Source organism: Canis lupus, chromosome 36 (genome assembly GCF_048164855.1).
Source record: "Canis lupus baileyi chromosome 36, mCanLup2.hap1, whole genome shotgun sequence".
Classification (NCBI taxonomy): domain Eukaryota; kingdom Metazoa; phylum Chordata; class Mammalia; order Carnivora; family Canidae; genus Canis; species Canis lupus.
The window spans coordinates 29,227,016-29,241,206 of NC_132873.1; the positions used below are offsets into that span (position 1 = coordinate 29,227,016).

Genomic DNA, 14,191 nt, shown 5'->3' on the forward strand with positions numbered 1-14,191 from the left:
CTAGAGGTCTAGGAATGCGAGCATGAGTCTGGAAGCCAGACACATCTGAAATAAAGAAGGGTTGAAAAAAAAAAAAAAGAAGGGTTGGGTTGGAGAGACTTTTATTGGGGGCGCTTCACGCGGAAAGTCTTACGAGGTTCTGAGAAGGTACAGTTGAATATGTTTGCCTTCTGGTTGCTCAAAGTCAAGAGTGCAGAGGGAGCAAGGGAAGGAAAGGAGTTTGTTGACGACACAGATTTGTGTGACAGAGTGGAGGTGTTGAGGGGGAGTGAATGCTTTCTGGAGAAAATTCTGGAGTTCCTGTTAGACCAAAGCAGGATGTGGTTTGGGAACAGAGAACTTTTTTTTCCTTTATTAGAGATGACTTAGGGAAAAGCTAAGAATTGCTTTATCTTTGGATGGAAGGCATTGTCTCTTTACTGTTGTCTTAAATAGGGTGACTATAAAAGAAAAATTTTTCCAGTTACTTAACTAATGGACGACATTGTCTTTCTTTGAAGTCTGAGCGAGGGACGCCTGAGTGGTTCAGCGTCTGCCTTCAGCTTAGGTCATGATCCCAGAGTCCTGGGTTCGAGCCCCACATAGGCTCTCTGCGCTCAGCAGAGTTTGCTTCCCCCTCTCCCTTTCCCTCTGCCTCTCCCCCACTTGTGCTCACTCTCTCTCGTGCTTGCTCACTCCCAGATAAATAAATAATTTTTTTAAATCCAAAGGAAAACGCCCATGTACCACAGTAAATTTTTTTAAAGACTTTATTTATTCATTTGACAGAAAAAGTGATAGCAAAGCAGAGGGAGTAGAGGGCAAAGGGAGAAGCAGACTCTCCGCTGAGCAGGGAGCCTGATGCAAGGCTTGATCCCAGATCCCAGGATCGTGACCTGAGCAGAAGGCAGATGCCCAACCGACTGAGCCACCCAGGCGCGCGCCATGTACCACAATCATTAACGTTATTTTTAAACTCTAATTTTACCTCTTCATTTATAGCATGTCTCAGTGGAATCAAGTCCAACAATTAGAAATCAAATTTTTGGAGCAAGTAGATCAATTCTACGATGACAACTTTCCTATGGAAATTCGACATCTGTTGGCTCAGTGGATTGAAAATCAAGACTGGTAGGATCAAACATTATTGTATTTTCCTTAGAGGCTGATATACAAATGCCTTATGCTCTATCCTTGTGAATTTATCCTATGATCTGCTTTTGACTGAGTACATACATTATTTCAGATCGAGAACTTTCTTCAAGGATTTGGAAAGTTTCCTCAAAGGAAAATCCTTGTCCTTTCTGGTTTCATGTATTGTAGATGAAAATTTGGTGCTTCTGGCACTTTGTTTTTTTTGTAAGCCCAAATCCTAGTAATTTCTAAATATTAAAAAGCCAAGAAGTAAACCTATCGCTTACATCAATTTTCAACGTACAGACTCAATATAAATAATTATTTTTTCTTATTATGTTTTACAATCTTTCTTTAAAGCTCTGTTTATCATGTACAGTTAACCTTTTTTCTTTGAATAGTCCTCTTTTTTATTGTGATAAAATATACATAACATTTACCATCTTAGCCATTTGTAGATATACAGTTTAGTGGCACTAAGTATATTTACGTCGCTGTACAAACCATCACCACCATCCATCTCCAGAACTTTTTCACCTTCCAAAACTGAAACTCTGGCCTCATTAACCAATAACTCCTCACCCTCTGGCCCCCAGTCCTGGCAAACACCATTCTATTTTCTCTCTCTCTGAATAGGACTATTCTAGGTACTTCATGTAAGTGTAATCACACAATATTTGTGCTTTTGTGGCTGGTGTATTCTACTTACCAAATTTTTCCTAGGTTCATTCATGTAGCATGTATCAGAATTTCCTTCTGTCTCTTTTTTTTTTTTTAGAAACTTCCATTCCTTTTTTTTTAATTTTTATTATTTATTCATGAGACAGAGAGAGAGAGAGAGAGAGAGGCAGAAACCCAGGCAGAGGGAGAAGCAGGCTCCATGAAGGGAGCCCGATGTGGGACTTGAACCCGGGTCTCCAGGATCATGCCCTGGGCCGAAGGCAGGCGCTAAACCGCTGCGCCACCCAGGGATTCCCCTCCTTCTCTTTTTAAGGCTGAGTGATATTCTATGTAAATGTATACCACATTTTGTTTATTCATCTGCCAATTAGCACTGGAGTTGTTTCTACCTTTTGGCTACTGTGAATAAAACTAACATGAACACTGATGTACAAATATCTGTTCAAGGACCTGCTGTCAGTTCTTTTGAGTATCTGCCCAGAAGTGGAATTGCTGTTTGTAACTCAGTGCTTATATTTTGAAAAGTATCCATCCTATTTTCCACAATGGCTGTACATTTCCCGTTCCCATCAGCAAGGCACAAGGGTCCCAGTTTCTCTGCACCCACACCAACACTTGTTATTTGAGGATTTCAGTAATGGCCATCCTACTAGGTATGAAGTAGTACCTCATGTTTTGATTTGCATTTCCCTAATGATTAGTGATGTTGAGTATGCTTTGAAGTGTACAGTCTAATTTGTAAAAACTTTAAGTGCTTGCCACTGTGGAATAGATTTTACCAAAATTAGTATGGTAAAAAAGTAGACGTTTTACTAAGTTGTTTCCTGTTGCATAATAACACTTTTGTTTTTTAGGGAGGCAGCTTCCAACAATGAAACCATGGCAACAATTCTTCTTCAAAACTTGTTAATACAACTGGATGAACAGTTAGGTCGCGTTTCCAAAGAGAAAAACCTACTCTTGATACACAATCTGAAAAGAATTAGGAAAATCCTTCAGGTGAGAATGCATTTTACTTTTTCAAAAATGTTTGGATTTATGTGTCTTAAATTCAGCCAAAAAATTAAATATGTACCCTTACGTTATTTTCAATTCAGATTTAAGAGGGAAAATTTGAATTCTCTTATCATGTTAAGTTTTGTGCTCCATTTTATTTTATTAATTAATGTTTGCTTTTTATGAAATTTTGAATCTGAAATACACTATAAGTGGGGAGGTATGTGTGATTTTAATGTGACTATTTACCGGTTATGTTTAAGACTGGAGCGAAGATTTGAAAGACGGTAAGTTCATGGCTGTCTCCCGTTTCTTCCCTTGCCTTCTCTCTCCTAGAACAATCTAGTTAGTATTGTGGTTGTATATATCCTTCCAGATTTGGCTCATGTCTCACCTCCCCCAAAAGTGTTTCTTGGTACTGTCTAGCCTCTAGCTCTGCAAAGGTTTGGCCAGGCAAAGCCCATCCGTCTGTGTTCCCACAACACATCTGTACCATGGCATTTAGTATATTTTACATCAGTGAGTTGTCTTCTCCCCCAAACTGAGAACTTTAGTATTCAACTCTGAATTCCCAGCGCCTGCCTCAAGACTGGATATATAGTAGATGTGTAATATTCATTGAAGAAGGAGCTAAATGAGTGAAGCGAGGGAAAATAGGGATCTAAAGAATTAAGGGTAGGCTAATACTGAGTTAAACTGAGCCGTGCTAACATTCATAATGAACTCTGAATAGGAACTGCTGTAATATTTCCTGAGTGGCTATGCAATGTGTCAGGCAACATGAAAAGTGCATCTGCCACTTTTCAGTGAGGCATTCTTAAAATCCCAAAGTTACAGTGAATATATTTTTAGAAATTTTTATCTAGACTGTAACAGAAATGTACTGGAAGTTACTAACATTTGTGGGAGGGACATAGATGTTGTTCTGTTTGCTGTATGGATTTCACTGAGCTGTCTTTGCCCTTCTAATCCCCTACAAACTTGCAAAACACTTGGCCAGGTAGGAAAATAGCTTCTTGCCAACAAAACAGGATTTTTCACAGTATAAAGCAAGCTGTCTCTTACAAGGATAAGACATTTGACCTGGGCTTCATTAGCTTGGTGCTCTAATCAATAAACTAAAACAGGGGTGAGCACATTGCTAAATATGAAGTCAGATGTGAGTAGGTCACTGCCTGTTATGAGGCCTCATGACTAAGAATGTTGTTACATCTTTAAGTGGTTGAAAAAAAATAAAAATAAATTAAGTTTGTGATGTGAAAATTCTATGAAATTCAGGTCTTTGTATTTTAGTGGAATATAGCCATATGCTTCATTTACATATTGACTATGGCTGCTTTTACATTGCAGTGGCATTCTTGAATAGTTATCGCAGAGATTGACCCCCAAAGCCTAAAATTAAAATGTATGTAGTGTATCGTGTGTGTGTGTATGTGTGTGTCAATGATATTTATCTTGCCTAGAAGCAAAGATCTTGCAAGTTACTTGCCTAGAAGGATGCAGATGGGTAAAATGGGTGATGCATGGTCTTTGGAAATTCTGAAATTTGAAATTCTCACAATATGACCTTGGACAATCACTTAATCTTTCTGAATTCTCACATCTTTTCATGTAAATCGGAATGATCCTTATTTACTTTTTGGGATTGTAAAGAAGACTGGAGTTTCTATTCTGGCAAAAAATAGGCTTCCAATGAACAGTTTTTGTTGTTGACTGGGGAAAATAACAGGATTTTTCTTAGGATAAATCAAGGGTAAATTTACAGCCCATCTTTTTTAGGGGTGGAGATAAGATTTTGATTGAGTTCAAGAACCTGCAGTAACTCCCATTCACATTTCATCTTGAGCAAAAACTCTTCTCGTATGTCACTGTAGCATCTTATGTCACCTCAAGCATCTTATCTCTGTAGACCCTTCCCGACAAACTGCCTCCAGCTCCCTTACCATCCCTGCCCCCCGAAAATAGATCTTCTCCTTATTCCCAAACATACCAAACTCACTCTTGAAAGACTCTGAACCTCTTTCCATGGCTAGGAGTGCAGTGCCACCCTTCTTACCCCAGCCCCGTCCCCAGTTACTTCTAGAGGACCTGTGGAGGTCCCCGTGTATTAAGGAAATCTTCAGCCATGTTAGCCCGTATTCTCATCTTTCATGGAGCGTGGGTTGCGAGATAACCAGCATCTCTTCTGGCTGGATGTGTCTAAGCAGGTCACAAGCTCTTTGAAGTCAAAGCCTGACCTCCTTTTTTAGACCTCCCTGACTCCCTCCAGTACCCACTGTGGTTCTACTACGAACTAGGAACTCAAAGAATGGTTTGGTTGGTTAAGGTATTTTGAACAGACAAAACACTTGCTCTTTCATTCGTTCTGTAAGCTGTCCTTATCGGGTATTTGTATAAATTCAGAATACAGTAAAAAATAGTAACAGAATACAGTAAAAAATAGTAACAGAGAATATTGTCAACTATTTTATTATTTATTCATGAGAGACACAGAGAGAGAGGCTGAGACACAGGCAGAGGCAGGAGCAGGCTCCCCGTGGGGAGCCCAATGTAGGACTCGATCCCGGGACCCCAGGATCACACCCTGGGCCGCAGGCAGACGCTCAACCACCGAGCCATCCAGCTGCCCAACAAGTCTTCCTGCTTCCTCAAGAATTAAAAGAGAAAAAAAGCCTCCTATCAAAGTCTGTTGACACTGTGCTTATCTGGTTTGAACATTTTCATCCTCTGAGATTTTAAATGCAATCCATTTTAACTATTTTAGCAAAAAAGAGCAAACAATACAGTTCCAGGGGAATTAAACTGGCGTAAGACAGACTTAGTTCTTTAGACAGCAGCTGAGATCTCCGGTTTCAATATTGTGATTTACTCTGGGGTGGGAAGCAGCTGGGCAGGACGTCCAGCTCACCTTTGCCCCTCCCGGGGAGGCAGGGGAGGCAGCGTCAGGTGGAGACTGGGAGCAAGGACTGCCTCGCCAATCCTGCTCTGTGAAGCACTGCTTGCAGCTCCCACCAAGATATTTACACTCTCTGGCCTCAGTTTCTTCATCACACTAGTACGTACCCCAGGGGTGTTAGAAGCATTACAAAACTGTTAAGAATGTGGTAAGAATAGGATTTGCTAAAAAGAAATATATGCCTAAATCTTTCAAGAATGCTTTCTTTGCCCTGTTCTTGTTTTTTGTTTGTTTGTTTGTTTGTTTGTTTGTTTTTAACCAACAGACTATTTTTTAGAGCAGTTTTGGATTTATAGAAAAGCTTAGAAGGTACAGAAAGTTCCCTTATACTCCCTCTCTACCTGCCTCTCCCCAGTTTCCCCCATTAGAAACCTCTTGTGTGGTATGGTACATCTGTTACAGTGAATGAACCTGTGTGGTACATTATTATTAGCTTATGGTCCAAGCTGATGTGAGGGTTTCCTCTTGGTGCTGTCCAATTCTATAGGTTTTGACAAATGCGTAATGTTACGTACATATCCACCATTTCAGTTTCGATGCCCTAAAATCTCCTCTGCTCTGCTAGTTCATCCTTCCCTTCCTTACCCCAACCCCCTGGCAACCACTGGTCTTTTTACTTTTTCTCTAGTTCTGCATTTCCCAAAATGTCATATAGTTGGACTCATATGGTATTTAGACTTCAGATCGACTTCTCTCACTTAGGAATATGCTTTTAAGTTTCCTCCATGTCCTTTTGTAAGCTGAGAGCTCATTTCTAATCATTGCTGAGCGATATTCCCTTGTGTGCAGCAGATACTATAGTTTGTTGATCCATTTTTGGCAATTTCGAATAAAACTGACAGTAACATTCACGTGCAGAGTTTTGGGTGGGCATGTTTTCTCAACCCATTTGGGTAAACGCCTAAGAGTTTGCTAGATCTTTGTTCTTGGGCTTTCAATTGCAAGCCCCTTTTCCTTATTCATCTTCCTCACCATATCTCTGGTCAGGCTGCTGTAACGAATACAATTGATTGCGTGAATTTTAAATAACATTTATTTCTCACGGTTTTAGAGGAAAGGAAATAATGGTATGGGCAGATTGGGTGCCTGATTCAGCTTCCTGGTTCAGAGACAGCTGTCCCTTCACTAGACCTCACATGGCACAAGTGGGGAGGGAATGCTTTAGGTTTTCTTCTATAAAGATGCTAACCCCATTCCTGAGGGCTCTGCCCTGATGACCTAATCACCTCCCAGAGGCTCCATCTCCTAATAGCATCACATTAGGGGTTAGGACTCAACATATCAATTGAGGAGACACAAATATGCAGTCTATGACAACCTTCCTATCTTCTCCCACAGGATGACATAAAAAAAAAATTAAAGTGGGAGTGCCTGGGTGGCTCAGTTGATTAACGGTCTGACTCTTGATTTTGGATGAGGTCATGATCTTAGGGTCATGCACTTGAGCCCCATGTTGCAGAGCCTGCTTAAGATTTTCTCTCTCTTGGGACACCTGGGAGGGCTCAGCAGTTGAGCATCTGCCTTTGGCTCAGGGTGTGATTCTGGAGTCCTGGGATCCAGTCCCCCACATCCACCTCCCTGCATGGAGCCTGCTTCTCCCTCTGCCTGCGTCTCTCTCTCTCTCTCTCTCTCTCTCTCTGTGTGTGTCTCATGAAAATATAAAATCTTAAAAAAAAAAAAGTGTTTGTCTCTCTCTCTGTCCCTCGCACCCCGTGCATGTATGTGCACTCTAAAAAATAAATGAATAAATAATTAAAATGGTGCATATTCATAATAAAAAAATTGAAGTAGTACAGAAAAAATGCAAAAAAATGTGCGATAATCCAAAGTCTACTGCCTACATATAACCACATTAATATTTGATGAGTGTCATTCCAGACGTCTATACATGTATGTGTGGATAGAAGGTTGGCTGTTGCCGCTTTGTACCCAGTGGTCTCCAGAATCTTAGAAGTCTCCTGTGCCCCTTCTCTAATTCCACTCTGCTTTCTCCTCATCCAAAGTAACTACTAGTCTAAATTTTTCATTTACCAGTCTCTTCCTTTTTGCTACAGTTTTACCCCATATGTTGGCATCCCTAGACCTAGACAACATACTATATAGGTTTGCAAGTCACAGAATCTTATGTAAGTTGGATCAAAAGTGTATTTATTCTTGACAGTTTTCTTTCTTCACTTAATCTTGTTCCTAAGATTGACCTGTGTTGACATGTGCCGCAGTAGTTCATTCATTTTCATTGTCACGTAGTATCCTGTTGTGTGAGTATCAAGGCCTACGCATTTCACTATTGATGTGCATATGGGTTACTTCTAGTATTTCTTCACTGTTTCCAATGATGTTGGGCTGAACATTCTTGTTCAGCACATGTTCACCAAGGAGCACATGAAATGTGCATGAAATTCTCTAGGATAGATACCTAGGGGTGGAATTGCTGAATCATAGAGTATGTACATCTTTCATTGCACTTGGTAATCCCAAAATTGTTTTCCAAATCGGTGAAACCAGTTTATGCTCTCCTAATAGAGTCGTGGCTCCATATCCTTGGCATACCTGTAGTGGTCATATATCACATGTCAGTCTGGTGGTGTATCCATCTTACTTCTTTAGTTTACTTTTTTCTTTTACTAACTTCTTTATTCAAGTACTTTATATTGAGTCTTTCTCTTTTTTTATAAATGAATTTAACTTTATATATTTTTGAGAACTACTTTATATACGTTAACATGTAGTACTCTCACTATTCATTTTGAAATAGTCCATAATTTCAGGATCGACTTATAATTTTAGATAAATAAAAACTGTCCCACTAAAAATACATAGAAATGCTAGGAAAAATAGAACAGACTTTTATTTTTTTTAAATTTATTTATTCTTGAAAGACACACAGAGAGAGATTGAGAGAGAGAGAGAGAGAGAGGCAGAGGCACAGGCAGAGGGAGAAGCAGGCTCCGTGCAGGGAGCCCGACATGGAACTCAATCCCAGGACCCCAGGATCACGCCCTGGGCCGAAGGCAGGCACTAAACCACTGAGCCACCCAGGGATCCCCTAGAACAGACTTTTAATTGCATAGGTTGGTTCATCACATTAGAAGAAATTGTAGAACCAAATAAAAAATTTTTAACTATAAAACATAGCTGTAAATAGAGGCTGCACTGGAGACTGTCATACATCATTCCTGGATTCTAGAAATATAGATCCCAAGCAGGAGGGACATCAGAAAGAAAGAAAAGTCCCCAAAAGTAGCAAGAGAGATCAAATATATTACCCATACAGAAATGAGAGACAAACCAGAGCCAAATTTAAAACAGAAACAAGAGAGAGAGAAGAGTAGAATAATTTCTTCACAGAGCTGGAATACAATATCCATCAATTCTAAACCCAGAGAAATTATTATGCAACCTTGAAAGTTCACCACATAGATACTACTAAGATCTATTGAGTAGAGATATTTAGGATGCATGGTCAAATTTCAAAAGTACCACTACAAGTGAAAATAGAGTGCAGAAGAAATTAAAAGAATAAAAAAATAAATATTTAGCATCTGTAAAAAAACATTGAAAGCACAACATGAGATATCAGAAAAAAATCCAAGTAATGTCTATTAAATGGACAAAACTCAGCAGTTATTAGATAAATAGTGGATTGTATCTAAAATATGAAATAACATAAGATGATGAGATCAGAGAGGTGTGTGAGAACTGTCTTGTAGAGAAGCTTGGGGGCTTGGCGAGGAATCCAAATCTTATTCTGAGTGTAATGAGAAGCCATTGGTAGGTTTGATCGGAGTGTAACATGAACTGATCTCTGTTTAAAAAGCTCTCTCTGGCTATTAAACTGTTGTGAGTCAAGAGGAATTTGGGGAGACCTGTTAGAAAATTATGTTTATTTTTTTTTAAGTTAACATGTTGAAGGGGCACCTGACCTGGGTGGCTCGGTTGGTTAAGCATCTGCCTTCAACTCAGTTCATGATCCTGGTGTCCTGGGATGGAGTCCCACGTCGGGCTTGTTGCTCAGCAGGGACCCTGCTTCTCCCTCATCCTCTGCGCCCACTCGTGCTCTCTCTGTCTCTGAAATAAATAAATGAAATATTTTTTAAAAAGTTAACATGTTGAAATCATTTTCTATTAATTTGGATTTATCATCACTTCTAAACTTCAAAAGCTTTGGCTTAATGTACCTATTACTATGTTGTGAGGGGCATAGGTACAAGACAATGTTGGTCAATTAAACTTTAAAAAACCCACTTAAAATATCCTTTTTTTGATCCACTTATTATTTTTCGTTGTAAAATTTATGGTGTGGTTTTCTTTTTGTTACCATTTGCCAACCTGTAAATGAATTCATGTCTTCATTTTCATACTTCCCATGTCACTTTGTACTGGGCTTGTCTTTTATAAATATCGTGTAGCAATCTTCATATTTGGTCGACAGATATTGAATGAGCCCTTACTGTGTTACCAGTCACATTTTCAGCAGGAGAGATGCTATCGGAGGAAGTCATGAAGCTTACAGTCCAAACAATTCACACCTCCTATGTTTTGGTTTTTCACTTAGAGGAAATTCTATGGCCATTCCTCAAAAATTGGTGTTGGGCGGGTAAAGGGAAGCAGGCATCAGCAATCTTGTCTAATAATAGAAAAAAAATCTCCATCAATTAGAAGACTGTGCTCGGGGTTTTGGCATTAGCTCTGTGGTTAGCAGTCCCACCACCCACAGACTGTTTGTCACTGACCAGGGTAACGTTCTGTTAGTGAGAGTTTTAGGCCCTGTTGGTGTGGGGGCGCTTACAAGTGTAACCCACACCCCACAAGTTCTGTTCTCTGCCTCACCGTGGCCTCTTCCTCAGAGGGTTTCTCATTTGCGTTTGCCTGAACAAAAAATATGTGCCGGAGCTGAGAGCACCTTGAAAGTTGAGCGATGGGGAGTTTCTTCTCACCCCATCTGCAAAAATCCTATTGTTGGTCCTGAGTATCAGGTGGATTTTTCGTATGACAAGGTGCAGGGTCAGAAACATTTTTGCAATAGGAAGGGAGGGGGGAGAAAAGCTGTTTTTACTGCTGATCTACTCCGAACTTGCCAGATCTTACCATCTAACTCCGCTGCCTTCTCAGGTCACTCCTCTTCCTTCCCCTCAGTGTACCACACACACAGAGAAGTGAAGGGGTGACCTCAGCCTATGACCTGAAAACAACCCAGTATCACCACTCGGTGTTAACTCTGAGAGAGCCGAGTGGAGGGTTCAGTCGTTCACGTCACATGCCCGTGAGCCGGAGCCAGTGTGCCATTCACTCCACGGTTATTTTCCCCAAGTCCCCTGCACACACACCCCAGATCTGTTTTCATCGGAGACAGTTACCAGGAGCCAGTGTCACAGTGCTCATATCCCATAGGCTTAGAGACGTACCTGTTGTGCTGTTAAAGGTGAAACAGGAATTACTTGTCAAGATTCTGTTCATTGCGTAATCGGGGATGGTCAGCAGAAGGCAGATGGTGTGCGTTGCCATCCCTTGTCCTGTGCACATCCAGCATGGTCAACTCAAGATCCTGCCCACCTGGAATTTCATTCATGAATCATTTTGTGTAAATTCCTCCAAGCCTGTCTCTTATCCAAGGCTGCCTGGATTGTTCTCTCTCCTTATTATTGTCTTCTCTAACAGTCTAGTACTTGAGTTGACAGTGGTATGTCCTTTCTCTGAATTCTGATTCTCTTTGAAATTTATGCCATAGTCCAGAGCTTCTTTATGCAATAGTTACTTTATGTTTGGTGTACATAGGCTTTTTTTTTTTTAATCCAAATGACAGCTTAGATTTTTTAAAGTAAGGCTCATGTAATTTGCTCTGGGGAATACTGTACCTACTGCATAGATATTTGTTGATTGAATATTAGTTTCATCATATGAATTTTAACATCAGGCTCTAATGACGGCTGAAAACGCAAGGTGAAGAGAACAGAGATAAAATCCTGATGTTCAAAATTTTGCGATTTAGAATGGAGACAAAAGTGCAAATAAATGTTTATAATGCAGTGGGGTAAGCACCATGGCAGAAGTATCTACAATAGTAATTGGCAGAGTTGGAAACATTTAAGGTGATTCTAGAAGGATGATTCGGGACTGTGAAGAGAAGAGAAGAGAAGAAAGGGAATCCCAGAGAAAAAACAAGAGTAGGAACACAATGACAAAATGCTTATCCTCAACAAGGGAGTTCTACGAAGACCCCGAATGCCATGCTGAGCCATTTGGACTTCAGCAATGGGGAGCAATCAAAGGTGTTTAGGCCAAAGTGTGGCATGAATATATGTTTCTACCGAAAACATCCAGAGCTAGTTTTCTCTCTAGGACAACCTGCTCCTGATCTGCTGTAGAAGATACTCCTGAGGTTGAAAGATTTTTCTTTCCTCATTCCAGCCCCTATATTTCCTCTACTCAAAGGATTTGAATTTAGAGAACTGAGCCAGAGTTTGAATACATTTTATTTTTCTTAACACAAAACCTAGCTGTAGTTTGTCAAAGGGAAATAAAAAGTAAGTTATTCATGTGATGAAAAGTCAAGTTCCACCCTTGGTTTGGGAAACAGGAAGGCTACATGGAGCTGACATGGAAACTCCAAACATACTGATGTGCCCTGTGACTATAACAGAGGTTTAGGGAGGAGCTGTCAACCCCAGAGCGAGCAGCCATGACCAAGAAGAAAATTGGATTTCTACGGCCTATAGTGTGATGACTAACCACGCCATCGGGAACGTTGTATAGAGACATAGATGTTAGCTGAGAAAGAAGATATGAGGATGTTTAGAGTCACATGTTGACTTTTGTTATCCCTTGGCATCATTTTCTAGGAATGTCATGGTGGTTGTGAAGAAAAAATTGGGCAGATATTTGCTTTAAAAGTAGAATTGTGTCATTCTAATAGGTTGTTTTTTTTTTTTTAAGTTTTCTATTTTAGTTGTCCCTATTACATGAAGATGAAGACCCATAGGAAAGCTGCCAAACTGGCCTGAATCCATTGTGATCTGGAAGCTTTCCAGAAAGATACTTAAAGATAGTTCATAATCCTTGCAACCTTAAACATTTGCTTTTTGAAACACTTTTATGTACATTTTGCAGAAGTTAGTTTAATAAACAAAAGCATACAAATTAGAGAAAAAACAAATCCACTTGTCAAAAAGTTAGAAAACAATTGTCAGTTTGAAACCAATTTATGTTTATATTTAAAATTGTGGTTTGACTGAGTTATGATCATGTAAATATCTGAACTTAGTAGATAACTCATTTTAGTTCATGGGCATTGAGTGATTGCCTTCAACTGATCCAAACCACTTTTTTTTTTAAGATTGATTGATTGATTGATTGATTCATGATAGACATAGAGAGAGAGAGAGAGAGAGAGAGAGGCAGAGACACAGGCAGAGGGAGAAGCAGGCTCCATGCCGGGAGCCCAATGCGGGACTTGATCCCTGGACTCCAGGATCCCGCCCTGGGCCAAAGGCAGGCGCCAAACCGCTGAGCCACCCAGGGATCCCCGTGATCCAAACCACCTTAAAGGCATTTGTTTTAATTTATCAATGAGATGTTCATAATAGGAAAAGAAGTTGGTTTTCTCTTTGAGCCACCAGGCACCCTCCACACTTGCATTACTGCCAAGACATGACCAAAGGACAAAAGATTTGCTCGATTAATACCTATCTCTCTCCTTCTTCCCAAAAATGAGGATCGAAAGCCAAGTACTTGGTACATGGTTGATCATCAGCACTCTAAGACCATAGTTATTCTCTGATGGGTTAACTTTGGTCAAGAACATAGACCTTCACTCCTAGCTGCTGAGTGGGCTCCTAAGTGGGCTCCACAGTAAGGTGCTAATGTGGTATGGATAGCCAAGACGTATGTTGATGGCTAAAGAATGAGAAGACCCTTTGTCTATCTGTTTTCAGGAAGTTTCCTCTTTTATATCCTCTAATCTGGGATCTCTGCTTCAGTAAAAAGATCTAGGAGTGAGAAACAGAAATGGGTAGCAGCCTTTCATACTTACCAGGTTCTCACAACCTACCTCATATATGTCAGGATTTACTTTGGAAAAAAATTAGTATCTCATTGGTTCTCTGTACCATCAGCTCACCCCATCTTCTCCATTAACTTCTTGTATTTCTTTCCCTGAACAATAAAAAGTCTTCCCAGAGAAAGAGGCAAGAGATAGACATAGAGACTTGATGGGAACAATGTGGAGGATAGTGTGTAAGAGGTAAAAACAGGGGCATGGAGACATTTGGACATTATTGCAATAATTAAAAGGAAAGGAAACAGGATGCTGGGCAGTGACAGGGGGATGGGGAAAAAATGTGCTGGAGTTGTGAGGCAGTTTGGTAAAAGAATTGGCATGTAATGAGTGAACAGATGTGAAATCCGTGAGTGAGAAATGAGAGATGACTGATGGTTTTAGTTTGGGTT

The 14,191-nt window shown here is 40.2% G+C and overlaps 1 protein-coding gene across 9 annotated transcripts in view; it reads left to right on the plus strand.

Annotated features, from left to right (window-relative positions):
* Positions 1-14,191, plus strand: part of STAT4 (signal transducer and activator of transcription 4) — a 118,616-nt gene that overhangs the window by 24,991 nt on the left and 79,434 nt on the right. For 8 of the 9 annotated variants that reach the window (XR_012025074.1, XR_012025075.1, XM_072813278.1 and 5 more), the window contains 2 exons: positions 982-1,110; positions 2,649-2,793. Coding sequence is in view for 6 of the 9 variants with exons in the window: in XM_072813278.1 (XP_072669379.1) it covers positions 983-1,110; positions 2,649-2,793 (273 nt within the window). In the remaining 3 variants the exon portion in view is untranslated. Of the gene's footprint in view, positions 1-981; positions 1,111-2,648; positions 2,794-14,191 lie in introns of those variants that run through there. The other variant, XM_072813285.1, reaches the window with a different exon arrangement.